Below are 25,076 nucleotides of genomic sequence, written 5' to 3' on the forward strand. Positions count from 1 at the left end.
TTACTTTAAAAAGCTTGATTTTTCTATTTAAAAAAATAAAAATGGCTTAGCAGCTAAAAGGCTTGCACTGATATGAATGTTGGAGATTCGAGTTCAACGCTCAACTCCCGAAAAGCTAGCTGATGAAGAAGTGAAATTCAGAAACATGTCCTAGTAACCATCGCCGTTTATAAACTTACAATTTTTCTCTAATATCAATTAAAAAAATAATATTTAGGAAAGGTTTTGTTTGTATGTATTTTAGGAAGTCAACGTTTTGGCTATTTTCGAAAGATCTGGGGCTTTTGCCCCAAAATCTTGCAGATCGTTCAAAAATGTTCAGGAGTAGCTCCTTGCGGAGGGATTGTCCCTCGTTCACTTACTCCATAGAGGCTTCAAACCTAACCCCGGTCTTTGGAATTGGTACTGCTGCGTCTGCTGAAAAGAAACAGAGTACATAAAATGGTCACACTTTTGTGTGTATATCTCGTGCAAAGCATAGTTTCACCTGGGGTTGACTCCTAATAATCGTCGCGAACATCTTTAAATCATTTGTGGCTCCATGGCGGTCATGCACAAAGGCGACTTACGGTTGCTATTAATGGTCTATTAATAATCATGACTCTCGTGGCACAGGGCGTCTCCAGTTTTTTCGGCTGTTTTTAAGAGCTACAATTCCCGATATGCGAACAGTAGCAATCCTGATCACCAGTCGCTACTACGTCTCCTGGCCCTCACACCATATGCCAGCACAGAAGCTATAGGACTGCGACTTCCAACTCATACATTCGTTGACGTCACTTTCCTAGGAGCTCTAGGTGTAGCTTCGAAGACTTTCTAACGGATGTTTTTACGCGCTATACTGCCGAGCTGCACCATATAAATACCTTGAAGCGTTAGGGAGTGACTATTCGGTCAAGGATGCCGCCCTCGAAATCATAAGCAGTCTAAGTGGATGTCATTGCGTAACTCATGTGTGAAAATCGTATAATCCTCGACGCATCTACATAATTAAAATTTTGCAAGGACCCTGGATAAAATTTTTAAAATGTAGACCAAAGTTTGCAGACGTTTGTGTTCACAATATAGATTGCAATAGTCTTCATTAAATCAAAATGATATTTTAGAATGAAAGTCGACCGATTGCAAATTGAAAGATGTTAACTGCTGTTTTCCCGCCTTATGATATAAGAGCTCATTATGGATGACCGCGTAGCTTCAGTTTTCAGACTAGTTCGACTGTCCACAACGTTAGGGTAGTAGCACACACAGTCATTAGTTCGACTGTCTTGGGAAAGCTTTTGCTTCACCACTTTGAGTGTTCTTGAGAAGGACAAAGCCTGACCTGGTAAATATATGTGCCTACGTATTCACATTTGTAAAAGGAGCCGTAACGTGTTGGTGATATTTAAACTTGGTTCGTAGGCTATAATCAATGTGATTCAATCCAGGGGACTAGTTTTGAATAGGGCCGCCAACTTTAGGAAATGTCAAACCGGGAGACTTGGGTGTTGAACAATGAAGTGTGAAAATCAAAATTAACATTTCAGACGCTATTGTATAGTTTCGCAAATAACAGATGTTTGAATGTAAGTCCAAGGGATTTTTCAAACCCTTCTCATACGTACATACATATATCCCCAACTGAAGTATGAGGTAAGGATCATTTCAAAGGAGTGTTTATGCCCCTAGAACCTACTAAAGGATTTTGCATCTCTGATTTCGCTTATTCTTTCAGCCCATCGCAATATAAAATTTAAAAAAAAAATCGGCACCTTTTTTGGGTAATTTGCTTTTTTTAACAACTTAAGGACAATTTGAAAACATGTTCGCCTTGAGTCATTTGATTTGATTTCATTGTTAATTTTTTGAAAAAAAAAATACGCAAAGTGAGCATATAAATTTATTATATAAATTTTCTTTTAGTGTTTTTATACTCAGTTGAGCAGATTGGATAACGGTTGGTTGTACAGGTATAAAGGAATCGATATAGATATAGACTTCCATATATCAAAATCATCAGGATCGAAAAAAATTTGATTGAGCCATGTCCGTCCGTCCGTCCCTCCGTCCGTCCGTTAACACGATAACTTGAGTAAATTTTGAGGTATCTAGGTATGTAGGTTCCTGAGCACTCATCTCAGATCGCTATTTAAAATGAACGATATCGGACTATAACCACGCCCACTTTTTCGATATCGACAATTTCGAAAAACCGAAAAAGTGCAATAATTCATTACCAAAGACAGATAAAGCGATGAAACTTGGTAGGTGAGTTGAACTTATGACGAGGAATAGAAAATTAGTAAAATTTTGGACAACGGGCGTGGCACCGCCCACTTTTAAAATAAGGTAATTTAAAAGATTTGCAAGCTGTAATTTGGCAGTCGTTGAAGATATCATGATGAAATTTAGCAGGAACGTTACTCCTATCACTATATGTACGCTTAATAAAAATTAGCCAAATCGGAGAAGGACCACGCCCACTTTTAAAAAAATTTTTTTTAAAAGTAAAATTTTAACAAAAAATTTAATATCTTTACAGTATATAAGTAAACTATGTCAACATTTAACTCTAGTAATGATATGGTGCAACAAAATACAAAAAATAAAGAAAATTTCAAAATGGGCGTGGCTCCGGCCTTTTTCATTTAGTTTGTCTAGGATACTTTTAATGCCATAAGTCGAAAAAAAATTTCCCAATCCTTTTGAAATTTGGTAGGGGCATAGATTTTACGACGTTAACTGTTTTCTGTGAAAATGCGCGAAATCGGTTGATGCCACGCCCATTTTTTATACATAGTCGTCCGTCTGTCCTTCGGCATGGCCGTTAACACCATAACTTGAGCAAAAATTGACATATCTTTACTGAACTTAGTTCACGTACTTATATGAACTCACCTTATCTTGGTATAAAAAATGAACGAAATCCGACTATGACCACGCCCACTTTTTCGAAATCGAAAATTACGAAAAATGAATAAATGCCATAATTCTATACCAAATACGAAAAAAGGGATGACACATGGTAATTGGATTGGTTTATTGACGCGAAATATATGTAACTTTAGAAAAAACTTTGTAAAATGGTTGTGACACCTACCATATTAAGTAGAAGAAAATGAAAAAGTTCTGCAGGGCGAAATAAAACACCCTTGAAATCTTGGCAGGTATTACATATATAAATAAATTAGCGGTATCCAACAGATGATGTTCTGGGTAACCCTGCTCCACATTTTGGTCGATATCTGGAAAACGACTTCACATATACAACTACCACCACTCCCTTTTAAAACTCTCATTAATACCTTTAATTTGATACCCATATCGTACAAACACATTCTAGAGTCACCCCTGGTCCACCTTTATGGCGATATTTCGAAACGGCGTCCACCTATAGAACTAAGGCCCACTCCCTTTTAAAATACTCATCAACACCTTTCATTTGGTACCCATATTGTACAAACGCATTCTAGAGTCACCCCTGGTCCACGTTTATGGCGATATCCCGAAAAGGCGTCCACCCATAGAACTAAGGCCCATTCCCTTTTAAAACACTTATTAACACCTTTCGTTTGATACCCATATTGTACAAACGCATTCTAGAGTCAACCCTGGTCCACTTTTATAACGATATTCCGAAAAGGCGTCCACCTATAGAACTAAGGCCCACTCCCTTTTAAAATACTCATTAACACCTTTCATTTGATACCCATATAGTACAAACAAATTCTAGAGTCACCCCTGGTTCATCTTTATGGCGATAAATCTGCAAGGGGGATACACAAGTGGAAAATTGTTATACTCAGCGACAATCAGGCCGCGCGCAACAACATTCCTTAATTGTTTAGAGGGGTTAAACCGCCAGGGGCCAATAACACCATTCGTTTGAATTGGGTACCTTATCACAGTGGGGTGGATGAAAACGAGCAAGTCGACGGGCTGGTACAGATATCAGCGGCAGAAAGGCCAATTGAGCTTAAACCCATCTTGCCTTAAGGGCCACACACTACAAGGGAACAGATCAGGAAAAGGAGGCGTGCCTCAGAGAACAACACTGGCACGAAAGTCGAAAACTTCGGCAGGCAAAGGCACTAAAAAAATTTTATTAGGCCATGTCCGTCTGTCCATCTGTCCACCCGTTGACATGATAACTTGAGCAAATACTGAGATATCTTCATTTAATTCGGTATAAGGGCTTATCTGGACCCAGAACAGATTGGTTTTAAAAATAAGCGAAATTGGGCGATAACCACACCCACTTTTTCGATATCGAAAATTTAGACACTTAAAAAAATTAGGTAACTCAAAAACGAATACCGCTAAGCTAATAAACATAAATTGCAAAATATTTTTTAATACTGGCGTGGCACCACCCACATTTAGAAGAAGAAAATTTGGAAGTCTAAAAAGCCGTAAATTAAAAGCCGTTAAAGATATTACATTGAAATTTGTCTGATTATATAGACAAAACTTGCCAAATTATATAGACTGAGTAAAGATAACCAAAGTCGGTTAAAAACCACGCCCACTTTTCCTAATGGTCTAACGTTAACAAAGTTTGCAATGACTCTATGGTATTTAGCTACATTTGGCGGATATTCTCTCTCAGTAGTGGTATAGTTGAGCTAAAGTATACAGCTGGGTATGTAAAATTCGGTTTCACCCGAACTTAGACTTTCTTACTTGTTTCTTTTGAGAATGATTTTCCGCAGCATCAAGTAAAATAAAGTATCACATTAAGAAGCGAGTTTCAAGGTTTAAAGGGTCAAAAGGAGTACCCTCTGCAGACGGATTAGAACCAAAAGGTGCTAGTACCGAAACAAATCGATGCTTCAGAATCGAAATCAAAGCTCCGAAACATCCCTATTAAATAAGTATATACACGAATGTATTTTAACGGTAAACGAAACTAATGCATTTGCTCGGATATGGCACTGAGCAAATCTGCAGTAAAGAAAAGGAGAATAGTAAAATGCTACTTTAAGAGCAAAAGACTCTATGAACCAACTAATAGTCTTCGCTTTTGCTTTTTAACCCTGACTCGAATTTTGGCTTAAAGCAGCATTGTTACTTGGCCAAATGTTCTAATTGCTGTTGAATGTTCTTTTGACATGGCACGAAATTTCTGTCAACGCTAAGAGCTAAAACCGACCGCAGGTCATTTCTTAACTAAATAACCAGTGTACGACGTATACATAAAATAATTATTTTAATCGTTATAATATGCTATTATATTTTAACTCACTTGTGCTCATTTTCTTTTGTAGTGTCGTGTATTGTTAAATTTGCGTACATCACAACCATTCGAAGAAGTCTTGGAGGATTTGGGTCAAGTATTGAAAATAAATGGTGCTAAGAAAATGTACACAGGCACGGGACAGGAGGTAAGTTCAAAAGAGGATTATACAAAGTTATTAAATACACTTGTGGGGGACTAACAAAGGTTCGGTATGTGGTAAAATAATGCATGGTGACATCCCGAATATGTGAATATGAATGATATATTCTTCGTCGATGTGTCTACAGCTGTTCTGCACTAAACTATGGCCCTTTTTCGGGAGGGCTGAAAAATGCCTAAAGCACCATAATTGCTGCCTTCGCAGCAACCCTTCCAAAGCATTTTCACGAGAACAGATCCCTATAGGTCGCCTCCACTTACTTACTTAATTGGCGCTTAACCGTCTAAACGGTTATGGCCGTCCAACAAGGCGCGCCAGTCGCTCCTTCGCTCCGCCAACCGGCGCCAATTGGTCACACCAAGGGAGTGTAAATCCTTTTCCACCTGGTCCTGCCAACGGAGTGGGGGCCGCCCTCTTCCTCTGCTTCCATAGGCGGGTTCCGATAGAAACACTTTCTTGGCCGGAGCATCATCTTTCATTCGCATAACATGGCCTAGCCAGCGCAACCGCTGCGTTTTAATTCGCTGGACTATGTTGACGTCTGCGTATAGCTCATACAGATCATCATTAAATCTTCTTCGGTACTCGCCATCGCCAACGCGTAGAGGTCCATAAATCTTTCGAAGAACTTTGCTCTCGAACACTCCCAAAGCCGCTTCATCTGCTAATGTCATGGTTCATGCTTCTGCCCCATATAGCAGGACAGGTACGATAAGTGACTTGTAGCTTCCACTAGAGCCTCATAAAATAGGATTAACCCAATGATCGCCACGAAAGTGCAATAGAACATGACTGGCGACAGGCCCCTAGTGGAGAACAGTATTCTTTTGCCAGCATAGATACCCGCTGAAGCTCTTTTTTGTCCGTTCACGTATACTAAGTTTCCTGTTTAAGTATACTAAATTTGTTGTTGTTTCTTTGGTTCTAAAACCACTCTTCATAGTTTTGGCTTTACCTTACTAAGAACACGTATAAAGTAAATAGAATGAGATATTTTCTAACTACGTGAGCCCAGGCATGAATTCTACTTGACCGATCCTCTCTCGAATTGCTTAAGCAGCTCTTCAAACGCCATATTCCGCAACAATGGCGTTAGTACTCCAGTGTTTGGTGCGTTTTTGGTATTAATTTTCTAATTTCCCGAGCGCGTCAACTGAAATTAATTTGTCTACAGCTTTACTATGGATTTTTCAGTCTATGTGAGGTCCACACAGACCGGGCAGCTCAATCTAACATACATCTGCTGCAGCTTTTTATAGTCGACGCGAACGTTTATTAAACGCGTCTGCTTTGTCTAAGAGTGCGTTCATAGTAAAGCTTGTGTAAAGGCTCAATTGAGCTGTGAGTCAAGCACCGACTCTAGCGAAGGGTACTGCAATGTTTGAAGATTTGATGCTATTACTAGCGTTCCCCACCAGCATCGCAGTTTCATCATGAAACTCAGGGGCGTAAAATATTTTCACACCAAGCATACCCCTCGTCAGGGGCAACTAAATTCCACCTACCCGAGTGTGGGTTGGGGGGGTAAAAAAAATCTTTCTCGAGGTAGTCGGGCTAGCACAAGAAGATTCTGGTAACGGACTCATTTACGGTAAAAGATATCATGACAGTATATGGACAACCCAGCGTTTTAGGGAATTAGAAGGTATGCCCGTCTTAATAGGCGACCAAAGTACCCTAATGTTTCACGGGGTTATGTAGCGCAATTTAAAGCTGATTCAACCAAATTGTCAACCTCACCTATCCATGACGAATCCTGTCTCTTAAGCAGCCGAGGCTCTGGCGACCCCAAGCTCTTCACGGAACTAGGGGGTGAGTGGCGGGATGACCCAAATGGTTCAATGTGGGCATATTTAATCGTACCGATAAAGAAACATCAACATCGATAACACTCCCCAGAACCATCGGGTAGTTCTATATTGCTACAGTAACCAAGCTTCCACCAGACCGTCGTGGTGTGGTGGTAACGTGCTCCGCCTACCACACTGGAGTTCCTGGGTTCATACCCCGGGCAGAGCAACATCAAATTTTTAAAAAGACGTTTTTTTAATTAGAAGAAAGTTTTTCTAAGTTTGCCCCTCGGCATTGATTTGGAGTCGGCATATAACATGTATGTAGGTGCTGTCCCCCACTTTTTTGTAGGAAAATTTAAATGGAGCACGACACAAATTGAAAAAGAAGCTCAGCCTTAAATCTCTTTGAAGGTTATCACGTTGTTGTTGTTGTAGTTGTAGCGATAACATTGCTCCCCAAAGGCTTTGAGGAGTGTTATCGATGTAATGGTCCTTTGCCGGATACAGATCCGGTACGCTCCGGTACCACAGCACCAATAAAGTGATAGCCCGACCATCTCGGGAACGATTTATGTAGCCACATTAAACTTTCAGGCCATTCCTTCCCTCCCCAACCCTAAGTTCCATGAGGAACTTACATTTATTTATTTTTCACGTCTTATATTTATTTATTTTTTTTTAATATGGCAATGATCTTACACTAAATAGCTTTGGTAGGGTTAGGTGGCAGCTGCCCTTCTTCACTTTTTTGGCCCAACCGAATCAATGTATGGCAGCGATGAAGCTACAAATGGGACAGACCTTATTCTGAGATATTTCCTTCAGAGAGTTGAATTGTCGTCTTCCTCCATACAGCTACCGCAGATGGGCCGTCCATTATGCTTAATAGCTTAGGTAAGGTTAGGTTATGTGGCAGCTGCCCTTTTACACTTCTTTGGTCCATCCGAATCTCTGACAATTATGACAACTGACTGATATGACAACAATGAAGCTACGAATAGGCAGACCTTGATCTCAGATATTTCCTTCAGATTAATTTGATTAGTCGTCATCCTCGATGTGGCTACCGCAGGTGGGACCGTACAAGGTGCATATGAAGGCACAACGCATGGTTTCCCATTTAGTAGTATCCTGTTAACACTCGAATTACCATGGCAATACAAACTTTAGCTAATCCAAGCGCTAGGGGTCAACGACTGGCCAGAAGGATCTTGATAAGTGCCACGCAAAAAATCAACTATTACTACTTATAGGAAAGATTTAATTCATTTGATGTACACATTTAACAAACTTTTGTTAGTCTACTTCCGCTATTGCACACCCCCTTCACTCTCGCATATTCAATGATTGATTGTAGTTTCGCTACTCCCAAAACTATTGCACATTTTTTCTTTTTATTTCATTTATACCACAACTTAATTTCCACACCCCAAACTATAACTAATCGCTTGGTAATTTCTCGTATGTTTAACAGGTTCGTAGCTTTTCACAACTTCGCAATGAATTTGCGGACGTTGACACATTTTATCTAGCAACTGGTGCTGCCTTAGTTGCTGGCTCGCCTATAAGGCGTTCACGTTCACGCCCCTCAGTTATGGCAGCAGCACCCATTTTACCCACAGAAGAACTGCCAAAAGTTCCTTTACGCGGAGCACGTCCACGCAGTAAAAGTCGTCCACGCATTCTCTATGCGCCCGAGAGTGAGATATTACGTGCGAACGGTGAATACAGTATGTTGGATATTATGAAAGAGGAACCGACGAAGGTGACTATAAGAGGACTACGGCGCACATTCTATCCGCCACTACATCATGCGCCTGCCGATAATACACCGCCAGATAAGAAGTTACAACTGCAATGGGTGTAAGTTGTGGACTAATTTCGACTCTTTTATAAAAATATTTTACCAATGCTCATCTTGCTCTCTTGCTCTCTTCTCTATTCTTTTTTTTTTCTTGCACGCACAGTCACGGTTATCGCGGTATTGATGCGCGCCGCAATCTTTGGGTTCTGCCATCGGGTGAGCTCTTGTATTACGTTGCAGCTGTGGCGGTATTGCTTGATCGTGACGAGGATGCACAGCGACACTACACCGGTCACACGGAGGATATTATGTGGTGAGTAAACTTCTTGCCAAATTTCAAAGTTCTCTCTCTGAATTTCTTGTCTCGCCTGCAGCATGGATGTGCATCCCTCCCGCGAACTTGTCGCTTCTGGCCAAAAAGCGGGACGTGATCGTAAATCACAAGCCCATGTGCGTATTTGGAGCACAGAATCACTGCAAACGCTTTATGTATTCGGCATGGGTGAACTGGATAGCGGTGTTACAGCGGTGGCATTCTCACAATTGGTAAGCAAAAGCTTTCGTAACACAAACTTAGGTGCCAGAGCCTTAAATATTTGTGTTAACTCTGTCACTTTTTAGAACGGTGGCAGTTATATTTTAGCTGTAGATAGTGGTCGTGAAAGCATACTCTCTGTATGGCAATGGCAATGGGGTCATCTGCTCGGTAAAGTTGCGGTAGGTCTTCTTTTTTAGCATTACTTAGTTCTGCTTTGACAGTTCTGCAACTCTTATCTTCAGACACTACAAGAGGGACTCTCCGGCGCCGCTTTTCATCCACTTGATGATAATCTTATTATTACACATGGGCGTGGTCATTTAGCTTTTTGGCATCGTCGCAAAGATGGGTTTTTCGAACGTACCGATATTGTTAAGCAACCGTCTCGTTCGCATGTGACGAGCGTGCAATTTGAACCAGATGGCGATGTCATCACTGCCGATTCTGATGGTTTCATCACCATTTATTCTGTCGATTCGGATGGTGCATACTTTGTACGCATCGAGTTTGAAGCACACACCAAAGGTATTGGTTGTCTAATTATGTTGGGCGAAGGTACACTGCTGTCAGGTGGTGAGAAAGATCGCAAAATCGCTGCATGGGATTCATTACAAAATTACAAAAAAATTGCTGATACAAAGGTGAGCTAAACTGCATTTCTTTGCGATGTTAATCTATACAACATACATTTTTCTTGATTTGCAGCTTCCAGAAGCCGCTGGCGGCGTACGTACCATTTATCCACAACGTCCTGGACGTAATGATGGCAACATTTATGTTGGCACTACACGTAATAACATTTTAGAGGGTTCATTGCAACATCGTTTTACACAAGTCGTTTTCGGTCATGGACGCCAATTGTGGGGTCTGGCCGCACATCCCGAGGACGAGGTGTTTGCCACTGCCGGTCATGACAAACATATAGCGTTATGGCGTAAAAACAAATTAATTTGGACTATACAAACTGGTTATGAATGTGTTTCATTAGCATTTCATCCATTTGGCACTGCCCTAGCTGCTGGCAGCACTGAGGGTCATTTACTTGTCATTAATTGTGAGAATGGTTCGGTTATGTTGACGTTGCGCGTCTGTGGTTCGCCGATAAACTGTGTAGCATATAATCAAGGTGAGTTGGATGATTTAACCTGTTTGCATTGGTAGCATCTACTAATAAACATAAATTTATTTTGCATCTCTCTTCAAGTTGGCGACATGATTGCCATGGGCTCTCAAAATGGCAGCATCTATTTGTTTCGTGTATCACGCGATGGTTTCTCTTATAAAAAGGTCAATAAAATTCGTGGCTCACAACCACTTACACATCTCGACTGGAGTATGGATGGTAATTTTGTACAGACGGTTACTATCGATTTTGATCTACTCTTTTGGGATGCCAAGTCGTTGTCACCGGAACGTAGTCCTATTGCTATGAAGGATGTTAAATGGTTGACCAGCAATTGTACAGTCGGTTTTCTAGTAGCGGGCATGTGGAGTAATCGCTACTATAGCAACAACAATACTATTATTGCCACTTGCAGTCGCTCATCGGCGCAAGATATGCTCGTATCCGGAGATGCGGACGGTTATTTACGTCTTTTCAGGTTTGTAAATTAAGCAAGCAGTGTTTTTTATATTCCACTTAAATATGTCCTACTCCTTGTTTACTCCTTCACGGATAATCACTGTTCAATCTCTGCCTATAGCTGAAAAAGTAAGTCACCTAACTTTCGAGCCTAAAGTTGCTCTAGTTCAGCCTTTATCTGAATTCTATAATGGATAATAGTACTTCGACACCATAAAAACGATCTTTACAACTGCGCACCAGGTACTTCTCTTGGTAAAAGTCGACCCTCCATAAGGTCTGTTTAACATAGCGCCAATAGCAGCACCGGTAACTCGTTATAGCTATAGCATCTCAACCTTCTTCTGTGCCGGCTTCATAAGTACCATTCCTTTCCTAAGTGAGATATGTGTAGGATAATCGCAATGACTAGAATATGGTATGCGTACATCTTTTCTGAGAGGATACCGGGTTTCCTTTCCAATTTATGGTGCGCTGTTTTTTTTTAAATTCTCTACAAACTCCACAGTAATATAGCGCCATTAAATTTAGGGCGAACGGACTTCATGGCCCCGCGCCTGAGCTTCGAAAGGTATCTTGGGGCAACAATAGAGCGCAAAGGTGCGGAAACTACAGAACATACTATACACGTGTATACCGATGGCTCCAAATTAACGGAAGCGGTAGGGTCTGCTGTTTACTTTGACGATCCAGAAAAATGTTGCTCCTACAGGCTGCCATATCACTGCAGTCTTTTACGCGGAAATTGAAGTCATGAAGAAAGCTACAAGCTCCAGCTCGAGGCAGTAATTAAGTTATGCCAATTTAACACAGAGGCTTAATGGAATAATTAGTCAAGTTTTCTACATTAAAGCCCTAGTCGAACTCAATCTTCATACAAAATACAAATTCTTAATTATCTCATTATTGCTTTATTGAATGCCTAATCGAGTGAAAAATCCAGTCGGTTTTGCTTGGTGCTTCGAATTTTATTGTCAATGTAACAAATGACAATCAAAAATAAATTATTTTCTATAGTTTACGAAAAATAGAAAAAGGCGAAAAAATTCAAAATTAAATTTTCGCTGCATTTGCTGCAAAAGATAAAATGTATTTTCCAAAAATAGATAAATATTTGGTTAGGTGCAACATCTATGGGTAGTTCCGCATGCATTTTATTATACTCAGCTGAGCAGAGCTCACAGAGTATATTAATTTTGTTCGCATAACGGTAATCCGTAACGGCATAAACTAATCGAGGTAGATATAGACTTGTATATACCAAAATGATGTGGGCGAAAAAGGAAATTCGTTTAGCCATATCCCTCCGTCCGTCCGTCCGTAAACACGATAACTTGAGTAAACTTTGAGGTATCTAAATGAAATTTGGAATGTAAGTTTCTGGGCACTCATCTCAGATCGCTATTTTAAATGAGCGAAATCGGACCATAATCACGCCCACTTTTTCGATATCGAAAATTTCGAAAAACCGAAAAAGTGCGATAATTCATTACCAAAGACGGATAAAGCGATGAAACTTGGGGTAGGTGGGTTGACCTTGTGACGCAGAATAGAAAATTTGTAAAATTTTGGACAATGGGCGTTGCACCTCCCACTTTTAAAAGAAGGTAATTTAAAAGTTTTGCAAGCAGTAATTTGGCAGTCGTTGAAGATATTATGATGAAATTTGGCAGGAACGTTACTCCTATTACTGTATGTGTGCTAAATAAAAAATAGCAAAATCGGATGACGAACACGCCAACTTTTAAAAAACAATTTTTTAAAGTCAAATTTTAATAAAAAATTTAATATCTTTTCAGTATATAAATAAATTATGTCAACATTCAACTCCAGTAATGATATGGTGCAACAAAATACAAAAATAAAAGAAAATTTGAAAATGGGCGTGGCTCAGCCCTTTTGCGTTTAATTTGTCTAGAATACTTTAATTGTCATAAGTCGAACTAAAATGTACCAATCCTTTGGCAGGGGCATAGCTTCTATGCCGGTAACTGTTTTCTGTGAAAATGGGCGCAATCGGTTGAAGCCACGCCCAGTTTTTATACACACTCGACCGTCTGTCCTTCCGCTTGGCCGTTAACACGATAACTTGAGCAAAAATCGATATATCTTTACTAAACTTAGTTCACGTACTTATCTAAACTCACTTTATCGGTTACACCCGAACTTAGCCTTCCTTACTTCTTTTGATTGTATTTATAGTTAAGAAGGAAACGGTTACTTTCCATTTTAACAATTATTTGTAAAAACGAAATATTTTTTTTTTTGCTGCTAACAGATGTCCGCTTAATGAAACAAAAGGTCCTGTATGAAAAGAGAAACGTAATTTTTTCATTAAATAAAATTGTGATTCGATAAAGTTTCTGTGTGAAAACGGTATTGGGCCTAGAAAACATCTAGCATTTACCGGAGTTATTCTATATCAAAAGACCTTAATGGGGATCTCCCATTTGGTTCAAACAATTTCTGGTAGCACTATGAACACATTTAGTCTACGTGAGGTCTGTATTGACTGGCCAGCTCAACCTAACCTAACTATTCTCGTGTGCTGTTTTTAATTTGAAACCTCCTTACTGTAAAGGCAGAAACGATTTGACATATCGGCAAGCAACTTTTAAGCTGTCGTTTTTTCGTAAACATCCGCTAAAAGTCTTTCACACGAATCACATATGTGATCGTTAACGAAAAAAAGACCCGAAAAGCGCTTAACATGGCCATTCTGATTTAAAAAATAAAGCAATGAGTCTTGTCTGCTGCGTTTAAGTATTCCTGCTTTATACAAAACCATCACGAAAATGCTCCCATGACTCCGCCTTCGCACCAAAATTTTGTTAGTAATGGGAAGGACTAACAATTAAAATAGTACAATAGTGAGCAAAGCAGAATGCTCTGCCGAAATACGATGGGTGCGCAGTGGTAACTTAGCAACGTTAATTGTTCTTTGGTCATCAAGAACCGCGCCTGCATGCTATGTTCTCGGACCTCTTTCGCCATATTTGTATTCAGCCTTTTAGACTCACAATTATTTCATTTCGGTTTATTTTATGAAATCTTATCTCCCATTTAATTATACTTACAGATATCCTTGCATCAGTCCGCGTGCCGAATTTCATGAAGCTAAAGTCTACTCCGGTATGTTAGCTTGCGCGCGTTTCCTTTACGGCGATCAAATGGTGGTAACTGTTGGCGGCACAGACGCCTCATTGATGGTGTGGGATTTAGTGGAGGAATAGCTGCAATGGCCACCGTGGCGTACAACTGTCCAACAGTATGATGAAGCACGAGGCTACCACGACTATTGGACACGTCGGCGATCGTCGAACAAGTCATCGACTATTTTGGACAGCGACTCAATTGAATATCAGTAAAAGAAAAACATTTTACTTGATATTGATGGTGTATTTTGAAAATGGCACCTTCACCCTAAAAGTTGTTGTTGTTATTCGCATCAATTCGTCCTCTCGCCCAGCGTTAGCGTTTGTTGGTGTTGAACAAAGTACCTTTTACTATATTTGGACGCAGCTCCTACCGCCTTAAGCGTAATTTTTACATTACGATATTTTAATCTTTTGCAAAAACAATGCAAGTTAGTAACAACCAAAAATTTGTCAAAATTAGATATTAACGAAAATTGCAAACATATCACTAAAATTATTAGTTAGGTTGGTTTGGAAATTGAAACAAAAGTACACTCATATTTAACTGCTTCCGTTTTGTGTGCGCCATCTATCTGTCGAAAATAATAGCAGCTGATACAGGAGGTTGTTAGTGATGTGAAAAATTAGAAATGCTACTGACGTATAAAGGCCGCGGCACAACGACATATTTTCATATAGATGTGTTTAACACAAGCTTATGCATTCCAATAACATCGCCACAATCAACCAAGATATTGTGTTTGTAAATATGAAGGAACTTCAGACTTGGGAATTGAAGTTTATTTCGCCTTGCCCATTCACATACAAAATTTCGCGATGCACTGGTATAAATATTCTCCCTATACAACAAAAATACTTGCTAACATATTTTGTGTTGTTGTTGTTGTTGTTGTAGCGATTAGGTTACTCCCCGAAGGCTTTGGGGAGTGATCGATGTGATGGTCCTTTGTCGGATACAGATCCGATACGCTCCGGTAACACAGCACCATTAAGGTGCTGGCCCGACCATCTCGGGAACGATTTATATGGCCACATTAAACCTTCAGGCCATCCCTCCCTCCCCACCCCCTAGTTCGATGAGGAGCTTGGGGTCGCCAGAGCCTCGTCTGTTAGTGAAACGGGATTCGCCGCTCGAAGGTGAGGTTGACAATTGGGTTGGAGAAGCTATATATTGCGCTACACAACCCCTTGAATCCCACATATTTTGTGTCGTATTTATTTGTTATATTGCAGTTTTTAATAGCGAAAAATTTTTGAAAATCTACCATCCAGTGGGAAAAATAATTTCACTTGCAAAGTGTGCCAATACACTTAGTCAAAGCAAATGTCAAATTCTTCTTCTTATGATTTGCTTGCAACAAAATTTGGGAGTTGGCTACTTTTCAATAACAGATGGTGCCAGCGTCGCTCATTCTACCGTTCTTCATAAAAATACGTGCAATCTACTCATAATAATAAACTTGTGTTAAACTCATCGATATGAAAAACTGTGTCGGGGCTTTAAAATGCAAAAGTCCTTATGAATGAAAAAAAAAACATTTCCATGCAAAATTCTAAATATGAAAATAATTTAACCTCATTTGCTAAATCATAATTTTTCGCATTGAAAGCTTTCAAAGTAGTATAAAAACGGTATAAACTTCCATTAAAAGAAAATCTTCCAATAGCTATATATTTTTTGTTTTTTATTGCATTTGTGCAAACGTTAAATTGAGCTTCCAAATGTAAATCAATTAAACTTTTGAGCTGCATCCAACGCTTTATATATCCTTCCTTTCTTTCTCCTAATCATGTATACATGTTGACATGTTCCTCCCTCTATAACAGACTTAAGCCACTGGTGGTTATAACTACTGAAACTCTCGAAGTAAACTATAACTTTTTAATCTTAATAATTAAACCATAGCATTGCGGAGAACCCATCAAGATATCGTCGGCTAAGTGCAGGATCATATTCTAAATCAACCTATGTCAATTAATGGCTGACTAATGTACCAGTACCGGTTTAAAAAACATCAGTTTTCCCTTTCTAGAACTTTTAATTTTAAAAAGTATACGAATTATTTTAAGAATGAATGATTAAAAAACATTTGTTTTCCTAGCACGAAAGTTTCGAAAATTTATTTTATTCAAAAATCTGAAAAAGAAAAACATTTAAAATGTGTCAGAAACAAATTGTAATTTGAAATTGCTAGTAAAAAACATAGAATTTGACATTGATTTTGAAATATCAGTTAAATAGGAATTAATCTGCATATTCTTAGATATCGTGAACTTGCCTCCAAAGCTACAGTAGTCTATATATTTCCAACACTTTTTAAGTTTTTTTTTTCATACTTGAAATATTCAAACAAATTTCCAAACCTATTGAAATTCAGCATTTTAAAATTTATAAGCCGGATTTTCAATTAAAATGATACTTATTTTGTCTATGAAAAAATATTTCTTGGTACTATGTTAAAAAGTGTTTACTATTATTTCAGCCATAAAGTTAAAATCTGAGACAGAAAGTTTTTGTATTTAGCCGTTGATGTATTCTACAAAAATATTATAATATCCTCAATAAATGTCATATTTCAATCTTTTCATTCCATGTGTCGTTTTTCACTTTTTTTTGTATTGTAACGATTTTTTTTTGGTATATTTCATTTTTTTGCTGTTTTATTTTTATTTTATAATTTTTTTTTTTATTTTATATTTTTTTTCTAAATTGTATTTTTTTTTTATTTATTTTATTCTATTCCATTATATTTATTTATTTTATTTTATTTTGATTAATTTTATATGATTTTATTATTTTATTTTATTGTTGTTAACTTTATTTTATTTTAATTTTACCTCATTTTTTATTTTATTATATCTTATTTTATTTTTATTTTTTGGTTTTATTTTGTATAATTGCATTCAATTTCGTGTGTGTTATATTAATTGTATTCTATATTGCTTAATTTCTTCTTCTTTTGATAAGGTTTTTTATGTAATGGTATTGGCACATAGTCACAGACAAAATAAAATAGGTTTTAAATTTAGTTACAGCTTTTTGACATAATTTTCTATGAGCTATCTCTCAAAATAGCTGCAACTTAATATAAAACATATTTTATTTTGACTATGACTATGGGCCAATGTGTTTTAATATAGTTTTTTTTTTTTCATTTTCATTTTATTAATTTCTGCTACTTATATTAATTTATTTTATTTAAATTTATTAAGCTATTTATTATTTGCTGAATTGGCTTTAGTTCATTTTATTTTCATTTTATTTCTCCAATTTATGTAATCATAACTTCTTTACCAAGCTTAATTTTTTTTACGTATTATGAAATTTGTACTGTCGCATCTCTCATCAGAAAATGTTAATCAAAAAATAAAGCGATATATTTTAATACATAAAATGTTGTGAACCCGATTTTAAGTTTTAATTTTTGAATATAGAAATGCAATCCCCATTGCACTTTGAATGGCGCATTTTTAATATTTATTATTACTCAATAAAATTAAGCAAACTGAAAACAATAACTTACATTAATAAACTATGAAAGTTAAAAAAACTGTGTTTTATTTGTTAGGAATACATTTTGGCTACTTACTGCAAGTTAAATTTTGAAGTCGTTAATCGAAAATCAATTTTCAATCCAAAAAAAATTGTTTTGGATATAAATTTTTAAATTTGAGTAATATTTAAAATATAAATATTTAATATTTGAGTAATATTCAAAAGCTTCACCAAGAGAACCTGTGACTTGGCCAAGGAATACATTTCTGATCCTTCATCCACGTTCTAGACTTTTGCCACAAATTATAAAAAATATATCTTAAGCATTTACTTTTTTACCTTTATATAGCAATTTTCTGTTGTGACTCTTTACATATTTATTCCATTGAAGTACTGACCGTGTTGTCGCGCTCCACGCGTTTTACATGTAGTCAGGGTCTAAATTTGTTGTCGGAACGCTCCAAAATTTCTCCACTTTACATTAGTTTGGTGGCAGCACTCTCGGATTTTTCGAACTAAATGCGGCGAAAACAAAGTGTAATGAAAACATACAGCATCTTACTCTTTCACTCTTTCGTAATCTTGTATGTCTTTCAATTTTATTGTGTAATTTCTTTTGTGTTTGAATTCCGGAAAGTGCATGTAATTCGCCGAAGAAAGGCCGTTAAAGCGAAATTCGTGATTTTTCGTACTGATGGGCGATACAGCGATTATGAACTAACAGTGAAAATAGTGATGGCGATTTTTGAATCGCTGCTTTTTATACAGCTATAGCGATCGCTTTAATTTATTTTTAACAAGCCAATATATACAGAAAATATGAACCAAAATTGCAATAAAAAGAAAAAATATGTCCGCGAAATTCTAATTTTCTGAGATATTGCGATATATATTATTAACTCGTGGACGACATTATGTTCAGTATCGAATTACACTCCCTCAATTATCACCGGGCTTTGCATGCGCTTCATTCATGGGCTCATAAAATTGATACATTTCACTTCTGTTTTTACTATAATTTGCTGTCATCTTTCACTCGGTATTCAAGGGGTTGTGTAGCGCAATATATAGCTTCTCCAACCCAATTGCCAACCTCACCTTCGAGCGGCGAATCCCGTTTCACTAACAGACGAGGATCTGGCGACCCCAAGCTCCTCATGGAACTTGGGGGTGGGGAGGGAGGGATGGCCTGAAGGTTTAATGTGGCCATATAAATCGTTCCCGAGATGGTCGGGCCAGCACCTTAATGGTGCTGTGTTACCGGAGCGTATCGGATCTGTATCCGACAAAGGACCATCACATCGATAACACTCCCCAAAGCCTTCGGGGAGTAACTAATCGCTACAACAACAACAACAACAACTCGGTATTAAAACGGATTTTTAATAAATTAATACAATCCAATTTTCGCAGCCAACCAGATCATAACGTCATTTATAAAAGCCTAAATTCAAAATAATGTCGCCAGAAAGAGCAAACTAACTAAAAGTAAACACAACCGAGTGCTGCCCGAGATAACTTTCATTCTTCGTGAAGAAATATCGCCGTAGTCGCTGTTGTCGAAATGCTGCCAGCGGTGATTGTCATTCTAAAGGATTTCATGATGAAGAAAAGTCGCCAATCACTAGCATATTTGTGTTTTTTTACATCTATAGACGTTTACGCTTAAACTTTATATGGACTGTTAAGTGTCAAACTTTAAATACACCTCTGAAATTGCTGCCCATAAAATTTTTACCACTAAATTTCAATACGCATTATACTCAGATGTAACTGAAATATGTGTCTATGTTTCACCCTCTACACTGATTCTATGTATTATATGTGTGTCCATTATTCACCGCGACTGATTCAGCTATATTTTATACATTATGTCCACCTGGGCCGTAGAGAAAATTCGGGTCCGGGACTAAACTATTTACGGGCCCCCTATAAAAAATCCCCCAATACATTTGATTAACTTGAATTAATGACGGCTCATTCATGAATCATTATTGATGGATTACATCCAAAAAATGTTTGCCGCATCAACTAAATGATTTTTGGACTAAGAGCTGACAATAAAATTAACACAGAATATTTACTACTTCTACTATTTTATTGTAACGTAGAAATAAAATTCTCTTTTAACAGGCACATATTATTTCAAATAATCTTCTCTAGTTATTTGGTAACATTTTAATATATTTCTGATAAATTTAATGATGATTGTAAATTTTAGGTATTCAATATAGAAGGTTCGGATATCAAAGAGTGGCTTTTCTTGGGTTTTTCGCTGCAAAATTTTTTATAATAGTATCAAAATTTAACTGTCTTGATCAGCGATTTTCTGACCATTTTTTTGGTTACAATTCACGAAAGCCAAAAACTGTTCTTGAATTGCAAAATTTGTTGCTTTCGGTCTTCCATACCTGGAATTTCGTATATCCGCCAGGACAACAAATTTTAAGTCGATTTAAAGTATTGGTGCTTAACAGACGACATGTAGGCAATAAAAAGCATTGCTACTGGTACTTCACAATAACCAGTCACGCTCCACTTTCTGTCCATTTGACAAGATTCTGTTTAACAACGAGGTAGAAATGCCTCGTCATGACAATCACGTGGAAAAATAACAGGACACTCTTGATGACCTCGACGAATTATTTCGTTGACTTCTTCAGATTGTTTGAAGTCGTTTAAATAATCCGGACTTTGATACAGAGTTGGTGGTATTGTTGAACGACTTTTGAAGATGAACCTTCATCAGTGTAACCACGAAAAATTTACGATTTCGGATTCATGTAAACATACATTTTTGTTTGATGTTTTTATTGGCTCCTCACTGTTCGAAGGCCCAGGCAAAAAATTATTATCAATATTCGTTGCTTTTGAAATTCGTGTTAAAATTTGCACATGGAACAACTAAAGACTCTCCTGAATTTAAAAAAAAGTCTTAGTACCTCTAAATAGCAGGCCCCCTGAGAAACCCGGGCCCGGTGGGAATCCCCCCATTTCCCCCTCCCCTCTTGACGGCCCTGATGGCCACCAGAGGTTTGTGTCTCCGATTTCAGGTACACCTTGTTCTGTAGCTAGTTATTTAACAACCGCCGCTAGATGGGTCTCCTAAGCATTATCTGAGCGAGGATAACCGTTTTTTTTCACGCGCAAACGTAAAGGCTCCATTACTGATACTTAGCATAGACTTGACTTGGCTTGCGAACTCACTTACAGTTCTGTTAAATGAACATTGCATGTTACTGGTTACTCAAAGCTTAACTTGACTTAGAAGTCTGTTGAATTTTGATTTTCTATGTAAATTCTAAGTGACGTTTACATTTAAAGATGCCATTTGTTTGTTTCCATTTCATTTTGACATTTTGTCATACAAATTGAAATTTATTTAAAAATAAATTTCAACGCTGATTATGATGCCAGATTTTATGCGCCAAGTGGAGTATAATCGTTGCTAAGTTGCCAAGTCAAGTCAAGTCTATGCTAAGTATCAGTAATGGGGGCTTAAATGTATACGATTTAAAAAAAACATGGCTAATAGCTATCACTAGCCGTGTTTTTTAACACGCGCGTATACGTTTCGTTTGCGCGTGTTAAAAAACGCCTATCTTCGCTTAGATAATGCTTAGGAGACCCATCTAGCGGCTGTGGTAAAACAACTAGCTACAGCAACAGGGTGTAGCGAAAAGCGGAGACGCAACGCTCTGATGGCCATAGGGTATAACATATAGCTGAATCAGTTGCGATGAATTGTGGACACACATATAATACATAGAATTAGTGTACAGGGTGAAACAAAGACACATATTTCAGTTACATCTGAGTATAATGCGTATTGAAATTTAGTAGGACAAAATTTATGCGCAGCAATTTCAGAGGTGTATTTATAGTTTGTCTCTTAGCAGTCAATAGCCGTGTTTTTTAACACGCGCGTATACGTTTCGTTTGCGCGTGTTAAAAAACGCCTATCTTCGCTTAGATAATGCTTAGGAGACCCTTCTAGCGGCTGTGGTAAAACAACTAGCTACAGCAACAGGGTGTACCGAAAAGCGGAGACGCAACGCTCTGATGGCCATAGGGTATAACATATAGCTGAATCAGTTGCGATGAATTGTGGACACACATATAATACATAGAATTAGTGTACAGGGTGAAACAAAGACACATATTTCAGTTACATCTGAGTATAATGCGTATTGAAATTTAGTAGGACAAAATTTATGCGCAGCAATTTCAGAGGTGTATTTATAGTTTGTCTCTTAGCAGTCAATATAAAGTTTAAGCGTAAACGGATATACGCGTGTTAAAAAACACGGCTAATATAAAGTTTAAGCGTAAACGGATATACGCGTGTTAAAAAACACGGCTACTATTAGCGATTTTTCATTCGCGGCGATGCAATCACCGATAGTGTAATATCGTTCATCACTAATTTTTCGTATCGTTCTTACTGCCTGCGGCTCTATCTTTTTTTTGTCTTCTGTGCGATTTTTATTGACACACAAGGAGTATATAATTATTCACGTTCTCATATACACGTTAAAACGCGCTGCGCTTCATTCTCGATTGGGTTTTTATCAGTGAAGTATGCCTTCTGCTTCAAACAAATTGGAGAAACAAGCCTCCATAGGCTCTGTGCATGGTAATAATGGTGGTGGCGGTAATGGTGCCACAAAGAAGTCTCTGGATGTGATTAATAGCAATTCCAATGCCAATGTTATTACCGAGAACAATGCCATAAGCGCTACCATGAATAATACCACTAATAGTGCGGCTAATGAGGGCTCCGTTACCTCGAATAGCAACAATACAACAAAGGGAGTTACAGCCACAACAGTGCTCGAAGCGAATAATCCAATGAAGCAAACGATTACAACAATTGATCATAAAATACGCAATTTGGAGAAGCGTAAGGTAAGTGCAGATGGTTAAAATGAATTTATTTATTATTGGAAGGTGTGCGGAATGCGAAAGAGTATTCCATTCCTCTTAAAAGAATATTGATGGATCTCGTATGTAGAAGTGATTTCTGTTAATCGATCTGAAATAGCGCAGATATTTCATCAGACCGGCCGCATATTGGTAAATCAGGCCAGAAACTGAAAGATTTTGCTGAGTGACAAATGTACATACAAATTAATCAACCCTAGTTTATGGTAATCTTTCAATTCTAATGCTTTGGGGTACAAAAGATCATTTATTGCAGAAGCAATTTTTGCATCATCTCCATTTTCTTTTATTTCAAGAAAATTTCTCGATTCGTGTTTTTCGTTTAGGTTCGGTATGTTTCGATAACTTTCGCGTGACGCCATCTTTGTTACGGCGATTGCAGAAAAAAAGTGTAGCAGCAACAATTCCATGGCGGAACGATATAAGGTGGCAGCATGGATCAGCTGATTATAAACTTTTTTTTATTTGATTTGATACATCAACTTCCGGCGGAGTACGGTTTTGACATTTGTCCAACGAATTTACAAAAACAAAGTACATGGGATTTTTATTTATGTTTGTAGGTATGCCACCATGCTGCCACCTTGTATCGTTTCGCTATGAACAATTCAGATCACGGTTGCCAGCTGTGCGGAGGGCAACAAAGTGCTGACAAAGACCACGTACAATAAGGTGGTTGTTTATATTGTGTGTGTAAATACTTGCAGTTGCTAAAAGTAGTTGGTTATTGACAGGCATAAACAGTATTTGCGTCATTAAATATATATGTGTAGGTATTTTTAAGGAGTTGATAGTGGCGAAAATGAAAAATTGTAACTGCGTTTCATTGACCGCGTTAGCATTGGTGTAATATTTTGGTGCGTTTTGCAATGTGGAAGCGCTCTGTCTAAAGTATGGGAACTCTTCCATGTGCTATTTTTGAACATTTGTTTCTATTTTCTTTTCCGTTCTCTATTTTCTGCTCCTCTTCTAATTTTTCTTTGTTGTTGTTCTTTGTTCATTTTATTGTTTATTGGCTGCGTCGTGTCTTTTGTTTTGTCTTCCATCTTTTTACGTTTTTGCATTCCAATGGGTTCGTAATAAAATTTGTATTATGTATCTTCAACGATTTATCACATTATTTACTAAATGCTTCATATTTATTTGGTTTTTATTTTATTTTGGCTCTTTACATTGCGATTTCAGATTTCATCAACAAAAGTATTTAATCGCTACCGATGAACAATAAACATGAAAGCGCAGACCAATTATTTATTTAAGTTTTAATTCAAGATGAGTAAACAATTATTGAACACAAGAAAGTTTAAAAAAGTCTGGTGGTGTTAACAATAGGTATATACATTATTAAACTAATATTAACTTATAGCATTCCCTGTTTGTCAAAAGAATGTGCCTTTCAGACGTTGATAAAGAATCCCACAGTTAAGTACCCTGTTTAGTGTTGTTCCACAAACAGTTGTCATGTCAGGTATTTCCCAGCGAATCCAGTTCGTAAAGAGAAGTACCCAGAACCAGAGGAACGCACTCTCCCTAGGGAAACGCGCGTCACCCTAGCTAAACTTCGATCTGGGTACTGTAACAGGTTAAACTCTTACCTATCCAGAATCAACCCCAACATACAAAATGTATGTCAGACTGCTTGCTTAACACGCTTATCATCTTATGCTTAATTCCAAAAAGAGATTCAGTGCGATATTGTTATTATTTATTAACTAATTAAATTAATTAAATGGCTAACACAGAATGAGCATTAGCTGCCAGGGCTATCAGCTCTATTTAATAATGTTTAGGTAAAGTTTATTATAAAACTAGAAGAAATAAAATAAATGTAAGGCGCGATAACCTCCGATGAGATCTAAGGCCGAGCTTCTCTTCCAATTAATTAATTAATATAAAACTAGAAGTTATAATTAATCTAGGATAAATTGAATTGTTTTGTTTAGATACGGGCTCCGATGTGGTTGATGGAATTGTTTATTTTTTGTATGTTCTCTTTAGTAGGTATTTTGAGGAGATTAATCCAATTGGTGTTGAAGTATTGATTCCTGGCTGTTTCCAGAGCAGGGCAGTGTGAGAATATATGTTGTAGAGAGAGGTTGTCTCCACATAGTTGCATGATGACAGAGGTTCGCCTTTCAACAGGTGTTCGTGTGTTACAGCTGTGTGACCCAGGCGTGAACATGAAAAGTTTTGTATTTGCTTTTTCATAGGCCAGATGGGTATTGGAGGGCTGTGAAGGCTCTATTGGCAAGTGTGTAGTGGTGGTGATTATAAATAAGCCAGTCATGTTTCGATTTTGAACGGAGTAGGCGCCTTATTGTCGCTTGCATGTCTTTCTTATCTAAAGTGTAGTCCAAAGTGACAGGTGCGGTGGCTGCTG

At 37.7% G+C, this 25,076-nt stretch overlaps 2 protein-coding genes across 6 annotated transcripts in view; both read left to right on the forward strand.

The window, feature by feature from the left end:
* Positions 1-16,794, forward strand: part of DCX-EMAP (Doublecortin-domain-containing echinoderm-microtubule-associated protein) — a 137,896-nt gene extending 121,102 nt beyond the window's left edge. For all 4 annotated transcript variants that reach the window (XM_067786507.1, XM_067786508.1, XM_067786510.1 and 1 more), the window contains 9 exons: positions 5,250-5,366; positions 8,649-9,037; positions 9,142-9,291; positions 9,353-9,524; positions 9,600-9,695; positions 9,759-10,157; positions 10,222-10,642; positions 10,721-11,117; positions 14,178-16,794. In XM_067786507.1, the coding sequence (XP_067642608.1) occupies positions 5,250-5,366; positions 8,649-9,037; positions 9,142-9,291; positions 9,353-9,524; positions 9,600-9,695; positions 9,759-10,157; positions 10,222-10,642; positions 10,721-11,117; positions 14,178-14,331 (2,295 nt within the window). In that variant the 3' untranslated portion in view covers positions 14,332-16,794. The remainder of the gene's footprint in view (positions 1-5,249; positions 5,367-8,648; positions 9,038-9,141; positions 9,292-9,352; positions 9,525-9,599; positions 9,696-9,758; positions 10,158-10,221; positions 10,643-10,720; positions 11,118-14,177) is intronic.
* Positions 16,795-22,217: 5,423 nt separating this feature from the next.
* Capr (Caprin) overlaps positions 22,218-25,076 on the forward strand; it is a 28,604-nt gene continuing 25,745 nt past the window's right edge. Inside the window, exon 1 of one of the 2 annotated variants that reach the window (XM_067788033.1) lies at positions 22,218-22,660. In XM_067788033.1, the coding sequence (XP_067644134.1) occupies positions 22,334-22,660 (327 nt within the window). In that variant the 5' untranslated portion in view covers positions 22,218-22,333. Of the gene's footprint in view, positions 22,661-23,896; positions 24,029-25,076 lie in introns of those variants that run through there. The other variant, XM_067788034.1, reaches the window with a different exon arrangement.

Source organism: Eurosta solidaginis, chromosome 5 (assembly GCF_040869045.1).
Source record: "Eurosta solidaginis isolate ZX-2024a chromosome 5, ASM4086904v1, whole genome shotgun sequence".
Taxonomy (NCBI): domain Eukaryota; kingdom Metazoa; phylum Arthropoda; class Insecta; order Diptera; family Tephritidae; genus Eurosta; species Eurosta solidaginis.